The 19,062-nt window shown below is 37.9% G+C and overlaps 1 protein-coding gene across 2 annotated transcripts in view; it reads right to left on the reverse strand.

The window, feature by feature from the left end:
• Positions 1-5,375: 5,375 nt before the first annotated feature.
• Positions 5,376-19,062, reverse strand: part of ITGB8 (integrin, beta 8) — an 83,070-nt gene continuing 69,383 nt past the window's right edge. For both annotated transcript variants that reach the window (XM_005872303.2, XM_005872302.2), the window contains exons 11-14: positions 17,289-17,514; positions 13,052-13,158; positions 10,036-10,199; positions 5,376-9,938 (exon numbers count right to left, since the gene is read on the reverse strand). In XM_005872303.2, the coding sequence (XP_005872365.1) occupies positions 9,816-9,938; positions 10,036-10,199; positions 13,052-13,158; positions 17,289-17,514 (620 nt within the window). In that variant the 3' untranslated portion in view covers positions 5,376-9,815. The remainder of the gene's footprint in view (positions 9,939-10,035; positions 10,200-13,051; positions 13,159-17,288; positions 17,515-19,062) is intronic.

A 19,062-nucleotide genomic window follows, 5' to 3' on the forward strand; every position in this document is an offset into this window, starting at 1 on the left:
GCTAGAGGTTAGGGAATATCCCTTACCCAATCCTTAAAGAAAAGTGTGGTAGAGACTTCAAGCAGAGATCTCTCAAAGAAAATAAAAATTAATCTTCTTTCCTTCCCATCCCTGCTGTCTCTTTATATCCAGAGTCCCAGAATAGGTTCTCAGTACCATTTCTTATTCTTTGGGTCTACCTTACCCTTGCATACATACATATTTTATTTCTCTTTTACTATTTATTGGTACCATAAGGTTTTCCCCCTTTTTCCAAGCCCAGAAATACTTGCAAAATTTAGTGGACTAGAGATAGATTTGGATGCATGCTTGTAGAGCTACATTTTTTTTTTCAAGAGGAGATAAAACTGGATCTAGGACAAGGGAGAAAGGAGTGTTTTAGATATGAGAGAAAAAGAGTAAACAAATGTGATTCCTCAAAATGTGACAGAGCAGAAGGATTTTCTACTACAGGGACCAAGAAGTGGAAGGAAGCGATGCTGTTTCCAGCTGTCCTGGGTGTGACTGTCCATTTGTGTTCCCTGTAGACAACCAATAGACCCAGACAGTTTTTGTTATTAATTTTAGAGAGGAAAGGGAGAGAGAGAGAGAGAGAGAAACATCATAAAAACCAAACTGTACACTGGGATGGAACCCACAACTTAGGTACATAACCTGACTGGGAATCAAACCCACAACTTTTGGTATATGGGATTGCGCTCCAACCAGCTGAGCCACCTAACCAGGGCCAGACCTAGACAATTTTCAGTGTCTTTGAGGGAGGAAGGAGAGAAGTTGTATACTTTGGTGGAGATGAGAAATTGAAAGATTTAGTCCTCTAAGATAGAACTCCACAAACCACGTTAGGAATTTCTCTATTATTTAGGGCAGTAATGGATATCCTCCAGCTGTTTCTTACACATACAGTCTATATGCATTTAGCCTTTGCTAAGAATAGAGAGGGTTTTTGTGACAGAAAAATGAAACCTGGCTGTGGATGATAAGGGTATTTAATGTAAGACTCTGCATATGAGATGTGTCTTGTTATAAAAAGTAATTGAAGTCCACCTTATTTTTTAAAATGACATGCAGAGAATGATTTTATTACTTTGATTTTAACTATAAAAATACAAACATTTTGAGCATAATATTTTCTCAAGGACATGTCTGAGGGGCTCATAGAAAAGAAAACATCTTTGACTGACTCAACACTTACTTAATTGAGTACTGGGTATTGAGTATCATGTATTGGCCTAGGTGCACTGGTAAGTATAATCTATAACTATGGTCTCCTGATGCTAGTTTTCACTCTTCATGGAAATGGCTCTCAAACTATGGCAGGTATTATAATTACTTAGAGAGTTTGTTAAAACACAGATCACTAGACCCCATTCTCAGAGTTTCTGATTCAGAAGATTTGGAGCAGAAACCAAAAGTCTACATTTCTACCAAATTTTCATGTGACACTGATGCCTCTGTTCTGGGGACTACTCTTTGAAAACCATAACATCTCAAATTTAATAGGGGAAAATGTATAAAAATTGTTGGTAATGGTAAATTAAGATTTTCTTAAGTGGTTAATTATCTCTCATGACTTTAGTGATGGTTAGAATATATTTTATAGTCATAACAATGTTAAAACAGTACGGAGAATGACAAAGCCCAATAAAGAAAGAATTCCCCTTTCATCACTATAGTCTGAAAATATTTTTAGACCTAAAGGTAATTCATTGGAAGAAGTCTAAACAGTATTAGGATCTAAGGACTAAATAATATACCAGTCCAAAAGAATACTAAAATATTACCAAGTTGAAAGCCAAGGTTACACTTGTTTTTTTGCAATCAGCCCACCACTGCTGCTAATTATGATAAAAACTAGAAGCCTGGTGCATGAAAATTCATGCACTGGAGTGGGGGTCTCTCAGCCCAGGCTGCCCTCTCTCGCAGTCCGGGAGCCTTCAGGGGTGGGAGGCAACCCGGCGATCAGGGGAAGGCGACGCCCCCATCACACCTCTGCTGCTGCCACTGCCAGCAGCAAAAGCCTCAGCCGGCTTTGGTTACCTGAGCCTCCGGCGGCCCTGGGCGTCTGGGCAGCCGCCATCTGAGGCTTGCCTGTGCCTCGCGCTGGCCCTGGGCGGCTGGGAGGCTGAGGGGACTGGGGGACTCTGGAAGCAGGAGTGTGCCTGCTGCCTCGGTTGGGCTGAGGGGACTGGGGGACTCCGGAAGCAGGAGTGTGCCTGCTGCCTCGGTGGGGCTGAGGGGACTGGGCGCTGCCATCTTGTGGCTGTGGGTGCCACCATCTTTGAGGGCGTGGCAGTCAATTAGCATATTCCCTCCTTATTGGCTGTGGGCACTGCCATCTTTGCAATGGTGTGAGGGTCAATTAGCATATCCCATCTTTATTAGATAGGATATTCATAGATAAAAAGTTACTGTATATCTTTTTTAGATGGGTTTATTTTCATAATATCGAAAGCATAGTAATTGACATAGTTTAAAAATTTACAGCTTTAGTTTTGTCTGGCCAAATGTTTTGATGAAGTTAGAATTTAGTCTAATAGTCATGGATTGGCAAGAACAATGTGGTGTGCGAGACCAGGTTGGGAATTTTATCCAATTTGGATAGATGTCTATAGTGACTTTCAGAGTTGGCATTAGAATTTCCTTTGACTAACTTCTTTCTTCATCACCTATATCTAGCCAGCCCCTAAATTCTCTCACATCTTCTTGCAGCTGTAGCTCATATTCCCTCTCTTTGTTCTTTTGTCTAGATATTTACTTCATGAAAATTCTCCAAGCTCATTTGACCGACTCCTCTTTGTCACAATTTGAAATGTTCTCCTATTGTACTTTAGACCAATCCAAACTTTCCTAACATAAACATTTCTGTCTACATTTGTTCATTTTCCATTATAAATATGTGAATCTCTCCCATTCAAAAAAGTTTATTTAACCATCTCTTGTTAAATGCTGAAGTTCTTAACCAATATTTTATACTTGGTATCATATCCTACTCATTCTTTTTCTCAATGAATTTAAGAGCTATGATTATGGCACATTCATGTTTGGGATATATCCACCTAGCAAAATGATTGTTTAAATTCTTGACATGGAATTTTAGCATGTCCACACTCACCTTTCTTCCAAGGCCTGTAAGTCAAATTTGTCTTCATGGACCCTGCTGCAGTCTAACTCAAGCATCTGAGTATGCTTAGCTTTTTGTTTTTCATATTCTAAAGGTCTGTTTACTTTTTCCTATGTAGTATTTGTACACATACTTTATTACACATTTTTGGGGGCGTGGAATAGGGACATAGTTAAACTACTAAAACTAGTTAAACTAGTAAAATCTATTATTTCATAACATAGGATCACTCATTTATGGAGAATAAAACAGATCTTGGCCACTTGCCGGCTGTGTGCATTTATACAAGGTCACTAACTTCTCTGTGCCTTGTTTTTCTTATTTGAAAATTTGTGGAAAATAGAATTTAGTATTGCTAAGGATTCAGTGAGACAATTTTTTGAATAACACAGATTATCTGATATAGCATCGAGTGCAGTGGTTTAGCTAAAAAGAAATTGTTTTCCTACCAGGGATGTCTTGAGGTGAACATTTGATGACTGAAGGGGAAGCTCTGACAATTTCAGCACATGGCTTCCTTTGCTAAGGTAGCTGCTTTAATTGATCCAGACAACAAAAAAGTTGTTGTGATCTGGGGTTGTACATATCATTTCCTCTCCCATATTACTGACTGACATTTAGTCCTGTAATCACATTTAGCTGCAAAGGAGTCTGAATAGTTAAGTCAGCTATGTGCTCTACTGAAACTCAGGCAGGTGGGTCTCATTACTAAACAAGGAAGGGAAGATTGGGGCCAAACAATATTCATAATGAGATCAGGATTCTGATCCCAAAAGACTGTAACTCACACTTCTGAGTTGTGAGACCTCCTGATAATTTCCCTTTGATCTCTCTAGCCCAATCCCATATATATATAGATTTGCTACACATACCTTTTCCTTCAAAGTGTTAAAACTTTTAAAGGACAGGGACTCTGTCTACATGTCTTATTTAGCTTTTAATGTGTCCCCTCATCTGCTTTACTACATTCTCTACATGAAATCTAAAAAAATCACAACGCAGGGGCATTTTATAAATTTCAGTAGTTTAAACATGACTCTAGAGAATGTGCGATTGAAGTTTGTGAACATTCATATTTATATTAAGGTGCTACTTTTTCGGTTCTTTGTAATTAGGGTAGTCATTCTGCTTCCATCATTGGGCAGCAATCAAAAGGTAAGTAGAGCAATTAGGATGGTCTCCACCCTATGTCATTGGCCCTACAGTTTTCTAGAAGTAGTAGTTTTTGGAATTATGTAATGTCCTCTACCAATGACAACATATGAATGTTATTACATTTCCTTTTGTGACAATGTGCTGTGGTCTGGTAGTTGTGAGGGTTATGTAGGACACAATGGTAAATAAAGGAAAATTCTTAGGTTTTTAGATTTTTATTTTAAAACATAAAATTTTATAGTAATTAACATCTACGTTTAAACAGAATGATGCATTAATTAAATGCCTTGTCATAACTATTATAAGCTCTGTTAGAAAAATAGACATCTTACAACTACAGTGTCAGCTCTTTAATAAATACATAAAACAGCAGTTAGTAGTCAATCAGAATTATATGAACAGCTTCATAGTATATTATATGAAATTGTCATATTCCCCAATCCTCTGTCCTTTAAGGAGATTTAATTTTATGTATAATTCAAAGCCAGAAATAATAAGAAACTTGCTTAATGAGAATGTTTCTTACACCTATTTTATATTTAAATATTTTAATTTAAAAATATACTCTATGTTAAAAATTTTTTACAAAGGCAACATTAATTAAATGAAACAAATAAGGTTATATCATTGATAATTTAAAAACATTTCTACATTTTCTTTGCAGAGGTTTAAAAATGAAGTAGCTATTAAATGTAAAATAGTTCTAGTTATGTTAAATATCCAAAAATGAATTTCTATATTAATATGTGCAAATTTGTATCTTCCTATAATTTAGAATGAAAGTATTTGATATTCAATATCCTTAATAAAATTTACCCTATTTATCATTGTGTGGCATTCTTATCAAAATCACATTTAACTATGGTATAATATAAAGTTAATGGAAGTTCTTTAGACAAATCACAGTTTCCATCCTTGGTAACCGCAGTGTGTGTGTGTGTGTGTGTGTGTGTGTGTGTGTGTGTTTAATTGTTGGGTTAAATAATTTTAAACTGAAATTAGATTGTAGAGGTTCAAACCTGATTAAAAGAGTTAGCTTAAAAGATACATTTTATGTAGGAAAGTATTTCAGGTAGATAAAAGAGTAGTGTTGTTACTCTCAGGTATTTTATTAACATCTGCCCAGATAGCTGAACAACTGTTTCATATAATTCAAATAATTTAATAACATTTTTATGACAGTCATTACATGGGCTTGAAGGTAAATTTATCAGAGCCAAAGGAAAAAAAATCACTCAAAAGAAGGGAAATGTTAAAGAAGAATAAAAATGTAGAAGGACTCAAAGAGAAAGTTATTTTTTTCTCCAACAGCACTGATTGGTTGTATCATATTTTTCTCCTGTCACTGCTGTAACATATGCAAGATGCTATAAAATGTAATTATGATGTTTACATGTAATATTCTCCCACTTACTTTTGTTTAACAGAGAGATGATCATATAGAAGTATTCATTACAAAGGATAGAAAGAATAAAAAATTATTAACAAGACTAGGAGAAACCCACTCATTCTTATCAGTTAAACCAGGGTTTGCAGAAATCATAGCCACAGGCATAAAGAGGAGGTTAAAAAGCTTTAATAACCTAAAGGTCTGCAGGATGTGAGCTCATAATCAGACAGTTTGGATCCATGCTTAGTTGTATGTGATTCAGTTGTACTGAAAACTGGCTCATATGCCATCATAAATTAATTTTCAAATGTTTGTAAGAAAGCAATGTCCCTATACCCATGAACATGTAGTTAAAAATTAATTAGTGTACTATTTATTCAAGCACAACTTTCAACACTGCATTTAACATGCCAACAATTGCAAGATACATCACAATTTCAGAGATGTTATACTGAAAAAGCGGATGTGTCAGAATCAATGAAATATGAATGTGTATAATCAGTTACCCATAGTAAATTTTCCATAGAGGAATTATAAAAGAGAAGGGAAATGACCTGAAAGCTAATTCTATATTTCTTTGAAAGGTGATATATTTCAATTTGCATTGCATGAAATGGAGTTCTTAAGGTCAGTATATATTGATAAAGACAGTCATAAATTAAATGTTTAGAGCAAATAAAACAGAATACATTATGCACATGCTTGAACTCCCAAGTAGTTATATTTCTCTTGAAACTTTTATTAAAATAAAGGTCTCAAATCCTTTAAAACCGAATCTCTAACAGTTGTGAGAACTTAAAATTCTTAATTTTCAATGGATCTGTCTTTATTCAGGTACATAGATTCTAATGAGTTTTAAAATTATTAAGAGGTGTTTGGAAATAAACATTATTCCATTCCATTTGATTATTTTTAATAATTGGACTTAATGAGTTTGAGGGCAATCCCTTAGAAAACTGAGTGGAAAAAAAATAGGAGTAAGGAAAGGAAGTAAAAGCCACTGAATCTAATTTGCTATATCAGGTACCCAGAGTAAATAATTCTATAGAGAAAAATTTTCATAGTCCCTCATAAGAATATTTCAGTGTCTCAAGGATGCCATAAGAATATCTTCAATGGAGATTAGGAAATATTAAGACATATTTGGAATTTATTCTTTTTCTTTAATTTAAGTTCTTTATTGTTTAATGTATTACATTGGAATTTATTCTTTAGTGAAGGATTACATCTGATGCATGCAGTAATTTTAATAATGATTTTTTAAAAATTTGCCTGAAGACAAAAAATATATTTTGTTTATTTTAATTTTTAAAATCTTTATTAACTAAAGCTGCTTTGAACATTTAGGACATAATCAGATTTCTAGTGAATTTCTGAGTCTTGCAGAGAATATGTATGACTTCCTAAATGTTAACAAATTTTGAAGAAGATATCAAATGTTTAAAAACCCATGTACACTGCAGTGTAAACATGTCCCCAGAGAAATCAAATGCATACAGTTATATTGTAGTGTTATGTCTTGCACATTGCTAAGTCATTACATGGCACATGTAATTTAAATGTAAGTCATTTAGGGCACAGAAAAGCTGTCGTACCAAAAGTGTTCAAGTTCCTAACTTTGTTAACCATTAAAAATGTCATTACTTGTGTTTGATATCAGTAAATCTTAAAAGGCTCCTGTGGTCATATTGAAAATAGGCTCTATTTACAAATATTATTTAATCTAAGAATACCCTGTTTTCCCTTACCTTTTAATTAATTCTAATTAGTCAAATATTAATTCTCTTCTCACAAACCATTATACAGGAACATACCAATTATTCAAGTAAAATGTAAGCTCTAAAACCTTTAAGAATTAGATCATTAAGTGGAAAAAAAGAAAGAAAGCACATAACAGTCATCATCTAGCTTTGATCGGCCTATCAGGAAGTTTGTCTCACACTACGGTAACAGCTTCAGTTCAGTTCGTTATAAATTAGTGCAAACTAGTGAGAGTGTAAAAATATAAACTCTGGACTTTCAGGGTTTCAATTTATTTTGCTCTTTTGGATAATTCATTCCACATGGAAATTACTTTATGAACATCGTAATGTTCATTTTTAAATTGTCAGCATTTTAATAAATGGAATTTTTCCACTTTTTCCTTTTGGGACTGTCAGGTATCAATTTATTTTCCTTTTAAAAAGGATGCTACATGTGACAGACAAACTGGAAAATGTGATTTTTACGTTATCCTTGGTGGTCAAGGGTATCTTAAACAAGTGAGTCACAGTACTGACTTATGTCAGTGTCCCCAATCTCTCATTTGGGGAAGGAAATACAGTTCAACTTAGAGTCATAATTGCTTGGCTATGGGGACAGCTAATGGAGTTGCTCTATTTGTTAGCTCCAGAGCAACTTATGTATTAAAATACTCTTTTGGGTAGAATGTGGAGTGCAGACTTTAGTCTTCATTGAAATGCAAATATCTAGCACTTTGATTAACTCAAGTGCCATTTGGGATGTTAATTATAAAAAGACATTGTTGTCATAGGCAAAGCTCTGACTACTGGACTTCTAGCCAGTAAAATGAGAATAAATCTGTAGGGCTGTGGTAATTGTGAAGAAGTTTCCATTGGGGAAGATAAAAACTCATAGCCTCTGTATCAATCTCGGGGTGAGCACCGCACAATTTTAGGGGGTGCTGTTCACACAGGCTAAGGCATGAATGGATTTCACACCTGTAGTTAACTCTTGGAAGTTGATTGGCAGGAAAGATTGCAACTAGTCATGGCCAATTCAGTCTGAATGACTCTTTCAGCTTTGCTTTGCAATTTTCTCATGCTCATATACTTAAGACTTCAGTAAATCACATTTAAAAACACTTGCCAATTGGATATTCTAAAGACTCAAGAGGTAGCATGATATTGTGCAATGAACACTAGCCTGGCAGTAAGATAGAAATTGTCTTCAAATGCTGCCACTTAATCACTGGGATGGTTTTTGAGACATCACTTAAACTTGATTCCCTGACTAACTAAAATGATGAATTAGCTTATTTCTTAGATACTGTTTATCTTCTGCCAATTGCATACTTTTAAAATTCTAGTCAGTGGAGTTGAGGAGATACTATTTTATATAGCCTAATATAACTTTTAATTTAAAAATGCTAATATCTACTTAGAGTAAATATCTGAGAAAGCTCAGTCAAAATTGTGGCACTTTGCTTGACAAGGCAGAGTTTCTAAATATCTTCTGAATTTTAACCTGATGATTAGACAAATGAAATGGTGAAATAGTCTGTCCAGTTAACCAGGTAAGAAGATATAAGACTCCACATCTTCAAACAACAAAGCTGTTCAAATTTTGATATTACTTTACAGTCTCCCTTATTAAACATTCAGCTTTTAAAACCAGTATTCTAATAAAGTGACATTGTATTATTAAGTTTTTATGGCAGTAGTAACTTAGCACTTATTTAATCCAGTCATCTGTGACTTATATAAACTTATCCTGTAAGAAAGAAAACCAAACCATAAAGGCAAAGAGGAGAGAATGTTGGAATTAGTATCCATCTTGTAAAAAGAAGAAAACAAACACACATATGCATAAAACTAGTTTCAAAAGCAATAACCCTCAAGATTAATGTTTTATCTGTTCACCTCTTGAGTGAAACACTAATCATTTACTCATCTAGCTATTCTTGTAGATTCACTGTCAAATGTTGAAGTGTTTGGCAACATTAGAATAAATGCCTTATTATTTTTCATTTGCATGTTCCATGCAGGGATTACTGTACCCTTGCAGTGACACAATGCCATTGCTTCTCTCTGGGAAGCTTAGGAATGGCCAGGTACCTGTAAAGTGTAATCAGTGCTCTTCAGATGATCTACATTCTATGCTGATCTAAATAAGTTATATATTACAGTAAAGTGCTACAATGACACTAGTCTCAAACAGTAGTAAGACACATTTTTTTCTCTGAAAAAGTCAGCAGCGATGTGAGTCACATGATGATGAGGATGCTTGTCAGTCTCCATTCCAGTGAAAACCAGCAACTAGCATGATCTAGAACAATTTGTCTCCTCCTGTGACTTCTAAAACTATAATTTTAGGAGCAATTATTAAAAATCCAGTTTCCCATAAAGTACTTTTTAAAAAATCTTTTTAGTAGTTGCACCTGAAAGTTTCATGAGCATTTAATTTGCTGATATCCATTTTTATTTCTTCAGGCTTCTCACGTCGGTAGGTTACTGCTCTTGTGCAAACACTTTGCAGAATTGACTTGTCCTTAATGGAGAAGAAATATTAGCATTAATTAAGGACCGAAATATTGGAAGTAGACAATGACATACTGATAGTAATTCTTTTTTTAGAATTCACTGACCTTTTTTGAGGCCGACACCCTGTAATCTGCTGAGGACTTCATTTTATTACTATTCCATTGTAATATCACTTGTCTAATGATAAGGACTTTAAGCAACCCAATCAAGAATGTAACTATGAAAATGATGAAAAATATCCTCACATAGCTTGGACTAGAGAAGCATTCTGTAATGAAGCAAACAAATAAATTGATTAAAAATGGGAATGAGTAAGTCAAAGGATTCCAACAAGTAAACAGAGTTTACCATCTCAATGAATAGGAGCAGGGATCTTTGCAAATTTACATTTTGAAAACAGAGGACTGCCATTACTGTAGATTCAAAGAAGACTCTCAAATTTTTATTACACACTTATTAAAATATTTTCAACATAAAACGCTCCTTTGTAGAATAGCCACAATTAAGTATTTAATAAGAGTATTTATTTGCAGCTTGCTTGATTCTTAGTAGTATTAACTGGAATATACCCAAATCCATAACCAAATATAATTGTATCCATGATAGAGAGAGGGACAGTTTTTGTGATGTGTTCCCTTGATCACAAGTGGAAACTGGGATTTAAAAAATTATTTAACAGCACCCCTCATTAGCTTATGTTCCCCTTGTTTTGCTCCTCTTCATTTGTTGCACACCAGTAGTGGAAAATAAACATCTGCAGAAGCTAAAATCAGTACTACTCTAACAGATGAATAAATATTTCCTTTGAAATTGCAGTGTCACTTTTCATGATTATTACACATAGATTCTCCAGGAAATAAGAGTGTCCAGTTCAGGACAATACACAAAATCTCTTTCCTCAATTTTTCTTTTTCTTTCTTTCTTTACTTGTCTGTTAACCAAGTTTTGCATCTAAATATTCCACTTGTAGTGTTTTAAGAGTAAGTAATTACTAGCTGGAAAAGAATATGCCTCATTCAGAGGAGGAGAATGCTAGGTTTCTGTTTTAGCACTAGACTTTTGGCAAACTCTAGTTGGAAAGTCTAAGACTCTGTGGCTGCCAGAGGTATTATCCAAATCTAAGAGGAACATGGTTGCACAATATGTCAGTATTCCACAGAACTTACCAACTGTCCCAGACTCAAAAAATTACCTCCTGGCCTAAAGAGGCATGTGTTTTTTGCCTCTTCTTTAGACTTTGGGGACTTCACCTAAACGTCTGAAGGTCTCCCTGAGAGGGCCTTTCAGGAGGGGACCTGTCAAGACTTAGAAAAGCAATCACCCGCTAATGGGTGATCTATGTCTGAATTCCCAGGGATGACCAAGCGTGCTCTTGAATAAGCCAAGAGCTCAGTAACAAGAGCAAGGGCTCCTCTCCAAATGGGAAGACAGAGCGCAGTTTTCTTTTGGTCAATGATAAGATTTCCTTGAAAGAAAGGTTAAAGAGAGGCTGGAGGACTACTAATTGGAATAGAAGCACCAAACACAAAATGCAAGTTTTCCTTTGTTTCACACACTGAGAATCCAGGATGCTCGATTCAACAATGATGCCCTTGGAGTCTTTCACAGCGACCTCAAAGTTTGTGACATGCATGCCTTCCATCCTGGCAGACTGTCATTTCCCCTAGCTGACTCAGAGCTACTCAATCAGCTAATATCCTTATAGGGGGCATGTGGCTTGATCCCACTTACTGGCTTCTCGCCTAGTAGAAGCTTAACTAGAAAGACCAAAGAACACTCTTTAAGTGTGATTGAATGAATAGATAATAGAGGTGGCTAACACATGCCCTTTCTCTCTCCTTGCACAAGAGTTGTGAAGGGGAGGGGATTCCCCTAGCTACCCATACATTTTACAAATGTTTATAATGGGTTAGGATACATGACATTTTCAGGGCCCAAATCTGCGTGCATTTTTTAAATGTCATTTTGGATCAGCAAACATTAAGCCATGGCCATGACTATCATCTTAGTTTAGGTCAAGTAAGGGTTTTTTCTAAGGAGCTTTAATGGAATACTTTTTGTAACCATACTTAGGTCACAGTAGGTCTGTTTACTTAACATAATAAATGACATGTTGACAGTAAGGGCTCCATTTATTAGAAAAGGCACTTGGCTTTTGGGAGTGATTGCTACAGCCCCAGCTGGCAGCACATGGGCTCTTTTCAGAGCCAAATTCAGTATGGGCTAAAATCAGTATGGATGGGAGGGAAGAAGGAAGCAAAACTCGAAAAAGTTTATTATTTTGTACGCTCTCTGTAAGAGCTGGGATTATTCTTACAGATTAAGAGAGATTATAGTAGCAGTTAAGAATGTTTTCAGTGAAGTCATAATTTTATTATGTGTCATCTTTTAATTTACATAATTCTTTCATGTTCACTGGCTGATTTAATCTTACACTACTCTGAGATTGGTATTACTATCTCCATTTTACAGATGAAAAAAACTAAGGCACAGGGAAATATTGTAAGACACTGATATTTCTTAACTACTATGTCAAAGGACATAGCTTAAGCCAAGGTCTTCAGACTAAAAGTTCCATACCCTTTCCATTGTGTCACCTTTATAATCATTCACGCTAACTTTTATTTATATCATAATGAAAAGTATCAGGAAGGAATAGCCCTTTTGAACTTACGCACTTTACAAAAGCAGATCATTGCTACTTTGAATATTTTGGCTTCACCCGAAACATGAAAATGTTGGTTTGACACGAGGAAGGTTATAACTGGAAGCAAGTTTGGTTTATGAAAAATAATTATGGCTCCATAGATATTGTCTCTAAGGGTGAAATTGACTCCACATAGGAAATTCCTTGGTTCACTGAGGCCTCTCTAGAAAATATGTTCGGTGTACTTCCATGGAGATGCACAGCATGGGAACTTACCTGGGTAGTTAAGAAGGGGGATCTAACAGTTCAGCCAACCGTGGCAGACACACTCAGCTAATTTTATTGAGTACCATCTCTGAGATATTGAAAACATTGAAGCAGTTAGTCCATTCTTTAGGATGGTTGCTATGGACCCTTTTGGGGAACATGATTTGATACTTTCTCGGTGCTTTGCTTACTAAGCTTTGACTTACCTGATGTTTGGTCCACATAATGCTGTTGCATGAAAGCACATGAGGATTTACACCGGTCAAGTATAGCTTGAGACAGATTGTGGGGGTGCAGGCATTGCACACAATTCCTGTAAGGGGAAACAGAAATGGAAACATATAAACTTTAAAAGGTGGTAGCCTGTAGTATTTTCTACAAGAAATAAATTAGAATACTGCTTTAGGACAGCAGTCTTGTAAAACTGGGAAAGAAAGCTATGACACTTATTTGTAATTTTGGCTGAATTTAATACCATGGCAAAGTTACTTTCTAACCACTTAAAATAGTTTAATAATGTATAAAATCAAAATAATGATTTTTCTGCCTATTTTTTCTTCTAGGATTTTTAGGGTTTCAAATCCTACATTTAAGCCTTTAATCCATTTTGTGCTTATTCTTGTATATGGTGTGAGAAGGTGGCCTAGTTTCATTTTTTTGCATGTATCTGTCCAATTTTCCCAGCACCATTTATTGAGTAGACTGTATTTACTTCATTGTATGCTCTTGCCTCCTTTGTCATATATTAATTGACCATATAAGTGTGGGTTTATTTTTGGGCTCTTTATTCTGTTCCATTGTTCTGTGTGTCTGTTTTTATGTCAATACCATGATGTTTTGATTACTATAGCCTTGTATAATAGTTTGATATCAGGTAGCATGATACCTCCAAACTTGTACTTCTTTCTCAAGATTGCTGTGGCAACTTGGGATCTTTTGTGGTTTCATATAAACTTTTAGATTATTTGTTCTTGTTCTGTGAAAAATGAACTTTGGTATTTTGATAGGAATCACATTGCATCTGTAGATTTCTTTGGGTAATACGGACATTTTAATGATGTTAATTCTTCCTATCCATGAGCAGGGTATATGCTTCCATTTATTTGTATCTTATTCAGTTTCTTTCTGGAGTGTCTTACAATTTTCTTAGTACAGGTCTTTTATCTTCTTGGTTAAATTTATCCCTAGGTATTTTATTTTATTTTTTGATGCAATTGTAAATGGGGCTTTTTTTAGTTTCCCTTTCTGACAGTTCATTATTGGTATAAAAATACAACAGATTTCTGACCTAGAGGGTATTATGCTAAGTGAAATAAATTGGTCAGAGAAAGACAAATACCATATGATTTCCCTTATATGTGGGATCTAAAGAACAAAACAAATGAACAAACAAAATAGAAGCAGACCCATGGATACAGAGAACAGACTGATAGTTGCCAGAGAGGAGAGGAGTTTAGGGACTAGGTAAAAAAAATGAAGGGGTTAAGAAGTAAAAATTGGTCATAACAAAATAGTTAATGGGGATATAAAATACAGCCTAGGGTTGTAGTTAATAATATTATAATAACTGTATGGTGCCAGGTAGGTGCTGGAAATATCAGGGAGGAACATTTTGTAAAGTATATGATTGTCTAACCACTATGTTGTAGACCTGAAACCAATACAAAACAATATTAAATGTAAAATGTAATTGAAAAATATTTATAAAATGACTTTTCCATCTTGAGAAGAAAATCTATAGGAAATGAATACTCTTAACACACACACACATACACACACACAAACTAGCATAGATGTTTTAGAAGATGAATATTAGACACCAATAGAAAAGTTTAGCAATAAATACACAGTTCAAATTTTTGTTTAGTTCTTTAGAATTAATTCCATCATTATGTTTAGGAAATGCATTTCTAAGAGAGAGACATAATTTGCTATGCATTCTTTAAAAAATTTTACTTGTGCTATTAATCCAAGAAAGTGGAGGTTATAAAAATTTGAATAAAACAAATTGGACGGCACAGTGATGTTTAGAGTAGTGGCTTTTGTTTGAACAGGGCTCAAACTGTTATTGGGAAATTAATTATTGGCACAAAACAATAATGCTATCTTTATTTAACATATCACCTTTCATTTATCCATCATTTATTTCTTTAGTGCTTCATAACCACCATCATCCTATCTAATAAAAGAGAAACATGGTAATTAGCCATACCTCCGCTACCCTTCCCATTGGCTAATCAGGGTGATATGCAAATTAACTGCGAGCCAAGATGGCGGCCGGCAGCCAGGCAGCTTGAAGCGAACATGAAGCTTGCTTGCTTCAGTGACAGAGGAAGCCAACGTTCTCTGCCTGCCGCTGCCAGCCTCTGAGCTTGCAGTTTGAAACATTGTTACAAATATAGAAGCTAACCAAAACCCCAGAAACCAGCTTTCAGCCAGCCGGGCCTCAGAGCTGGAGTTGAAACAGTGTTTCGATTATAGAACGCAAACAAACCAGATACCTGCTTTCAGCAGCCGAGGCCTCAGGGCTGGGGCCAAGCCTCAGAGCTAAAGCTGGCCCAGAATAAAAAAAGAAAAGAAAAAAAGGAGCGGTTGGGAGCTTCAGTCCCCCGCCAGCCTGAATACAGCCCTCAGCCCCTCACCCAGACTGGCCAGGCACCCCAGTGGGGACCCCCACCCTGAAGGGGGTGTGACCAGCTGCAAACAGCCATCAGCCCCTCACCCAGGCTGGCCAGGCACCCAAGCGGGACCCCCACCCTGATCCAGGACACCCTTCAGGGCAAACCAGCCGGCCCTGCCCCGTGCACCAGGCCTCTATCCTATATAGTAAAAGGGTAATATCCCTCCCAGCACCGAGACCAGCGGAGGCGCGAGCCCTCCCGGCACCGGGATCAGCGTGACAGGGGGCAGCGCCCAAACCCCCTGATCACCCTGCGGCTCTGTGTGTGACAGGGGGCGGGGCCCCAAACCCCCAATCGGCCCTACCCTGAGCGTGACTGAGGGTGGCATCGCAACCTCCCGATCCGCCCTGCTCTGTGCATGACAGGGGGCAGCGCCCAAACCCCCTGATCACCCTGCGGCTCTGTGTGTGACAGGGGGCGGGGCCCCAAACCCCCAATCGGCCCTACCCTGAGCGTGACTGAGGGTGGCATCGCAACCTCCCGATCCGCCCTGCTCTGTGCATGACAGGGGGCAGCGCCCAAACCCCCTGATCACCCTGCGGCTCTGTGTGTGACAGGGGGCGGGGCCCCAAACCCCCAATCGGCCCTACCCTGAGCGTGACTGAGGGTGGCATCGCAACCTCCCGATCCGCCCTGCTCTGTGCATGACAGGGGGCAGCGCCCAAACCCCCTGATCACCCTGCGGCTCTGTGTGTGACAGGGGGCGGGGCCCCAAACCCCCAATCGGCCCTACCCTGAGCGTGACTGAGGGTGGCATCGCAACCTCCCGATCCGCCCTGCTCTGTGCATGACAGGGGGCAGCGCCCAAACCCCCTGATCACCCTGCGGCTCTGTGTGTGACAGGGGGCGGGGCCCCAAACCCCCAATCGGCCCTACCCTGAGCGTGACTGAGGGTGGCATCGCAACCTCCCGATCCGCCCTGCTCTGTGCATGACAGGGGGCAGCGCCCCAACTCCCCAATCAGCCCTGCTCTGATCCTGACCAGGGGCTGCACCTGGGGATTTAGCCTGCCCTCTGCCACCTGGGAGCAGGCCTAAGCCAGCAGGTTGTTATCTTCCAAGGGGTCCCTGACTGCGAGCGGGCACTGGCCGGGCTGACGGACCCCCCTCTCCCACCCCGAGTGCACAAATTTTTGTGCACCGGGCCTCTAGTTCTATAATACTATCTAACATTTTTCTATGATTACTGTGTATAAGTACAAAGATTTTTTTATATGAATCATCTAATTTAATTCTTTCATAGAACTCTAGCAAGGTATTATTATTATCCTCATTTCTGATATCAGGAATATTGACAGAGGCTATCCTCAGAAAATTCACAGAGAATTTCAACAACTTGCCCTAGATCAAACAGCTAATTAATAGTAAGCTGGGAAGCAAGCAACTCCTAAGTCATCACATTATAAACCTTAAACTTGCATAAGGTTATATGCCAATTATATATCTAAAAAGCTGGGAGGAAAACCAATGAACTGTTATAAATACTGAATATTATTATTAAAAAACCCCACCTTATTATCAAAGTTGAAGGCAGTGAATGCCTTGTTAAATTCTGATACTCCACAGCTATCTAGTGGCCAAAAATTGGAATATAAGTCTTAAAATTCCCAAATCCCCCACTCAGTTCTCTTTTAGCATGATGGTAATTAATTTGGAGGAGAAGATGCAGCACTTCTAGGGTTATGAAAGGCAGAATTAAAAAGGACAAGCATAGCTGTAATGGAGTACTGCTTTATGCATGTTTGGAGTCAGAGAACACATACCAGTTTTCATTGCAGCCTGTGTGACACGTGGGGCAGTGTTCACAGAAGCGGCCGAAGCTTCTGGGATCAGTGCACTCGCACCTGCCACATACACACGTGCCTCTTCCACTGCACACTTGGCCCTTTGGATTGACGCAGTGCTGGGCTGATGTTGATGGGCACTGGCACCGATCTCCTTCCCAGCCGCTGAAGCACTGGCATCTGCCTGCTTCACATTCTCCGTGCCCTGCAACAGACACCACAGGACCTAAGTTATTATTGGGGCCACCGACTTTGTGAAGCTTTTCCAAATGTGAATTTCCCTCCCATTTCCATGGAAACACACTGACAGTGAAGTGAGTGCAAACAACATCATTTTCTACTTGTCTGACATAAACAATGCCAGGATGTAGTGTCTACTTCCAAAGCTGTTATAGTGTAATCTCCTGATGCTATTTTATTGTGCTGACAATTGTGAAGTCTGCCCAACTACTTGAAAGTCACTGTATATTCAGTTTTAAATTAAAAACACAAATATAACTAAGCTACCAAGACTGAAGTAATGTTAATTGCCTGACTTGAAAACAGGGGTATTTGATTAATAGCTTCCATAATTTATTCTCTTTGTCTCTCCTTATTGCCAAGGGCCTGAGGCAAACCTTCTAGTGCTTCAGTTCTGGAAGTTTAAAGATAAGATTTCTAGAGAAGCCAAACTAATCGTTTCACGTCTTCAGGAGATCAGTTGGCAGGGACCATCAAAAGTATGCTGTGCACTATTATTATGGGGTATTGAGAGAAAGCAAGGTGGTAGATGTGTATGTTTGTTGGGGTTGGGGCATTTATGCCAACAAATAAGGAAAAACACTAGTTATATGTAGTTAATATATAGAAGTATCCAAGATTTAATATGCTAATGTGAACTAGAAGTCTTTAAGAGGGGGTACATTTTATAGGATTATGTAGTGTTTCTCGGGCTTATTTAACCACAGACTCCTCCCTCCCTCTTTCTCCCTCCATCTCTCCCTCCCTACCTACCTCCCTCTCTGCCTCACTCCCTGCCTCCCTCCCTCTATTGCAGAGCACTTCACAAGGTAACTGTTACATAGAGTGTGCTTTTGGATTGGCTAAATTTGCTAGGCATAAAACTAATGAGGTTCAGGCCAAACAAATGCCTGCCAGACCCTGTTCCCTGTAAGCAGGCTGCACCACTGATCCTAGGCAGCCGACCTGTGAACATGTGTTTTTATTCTCAAAGGAAACTAGTGAAGAAAATGCTTGTCAGCCTACAGTTTGCACTTACAATTTATATACAAATAATTCAAAACAGATTCTCAGCTGCCTGTGTGTCAGTAGTATCATAGTCATATAGAAGAGCGCCAGTAAATTAATTTTTGATATCTATATATATAAAGGCTAATATGCTAAGTGTTCTTCCAGGTAATGACATCACTTAGCAATGCCTGGCTTCCTCTCCCTAGCGAGGACTAGCCTCCTTGCAGTTCCTTCAGCCCAGGTTTTTTAACCAGGTGGAAACGTTTCACACTTTAACCAAATGTATGTGAAGCATTTTGCAGTGACTCATCTCATTTGATCCTCACAGAAGTCCTGGAGTAGATAGATAGGAGATTTAGAAAGCTTAGAAACTCGACCCGACTTAAAAGAAGTAAGAACTGGTGGACCTTGAAAATGACTTCAGGTTTTCTCACTGTGCAGAATATAGTCAAACACTACTGCAGTTAAATATTTTACCCTTTGTTCTCCCTGTGTGATCTACAATAATAATCTGCTTCATGTT

Source organism: Myotis brandtii, unplaced genomic scaffold (genome assembly GCF_000412655.1).
Source record: "Myotis brandtii unplaced genomic scaffold, ASM41265v1 scaffold374, whole genome shotgun sequence".
In the NCBI taxonomy this organism is placed as follows: Eukaryota; Metazoa; Chordata; class Mammalia; order Chiroptera; family Vespertilionidae; genus Myotis; species Myotis brandtii.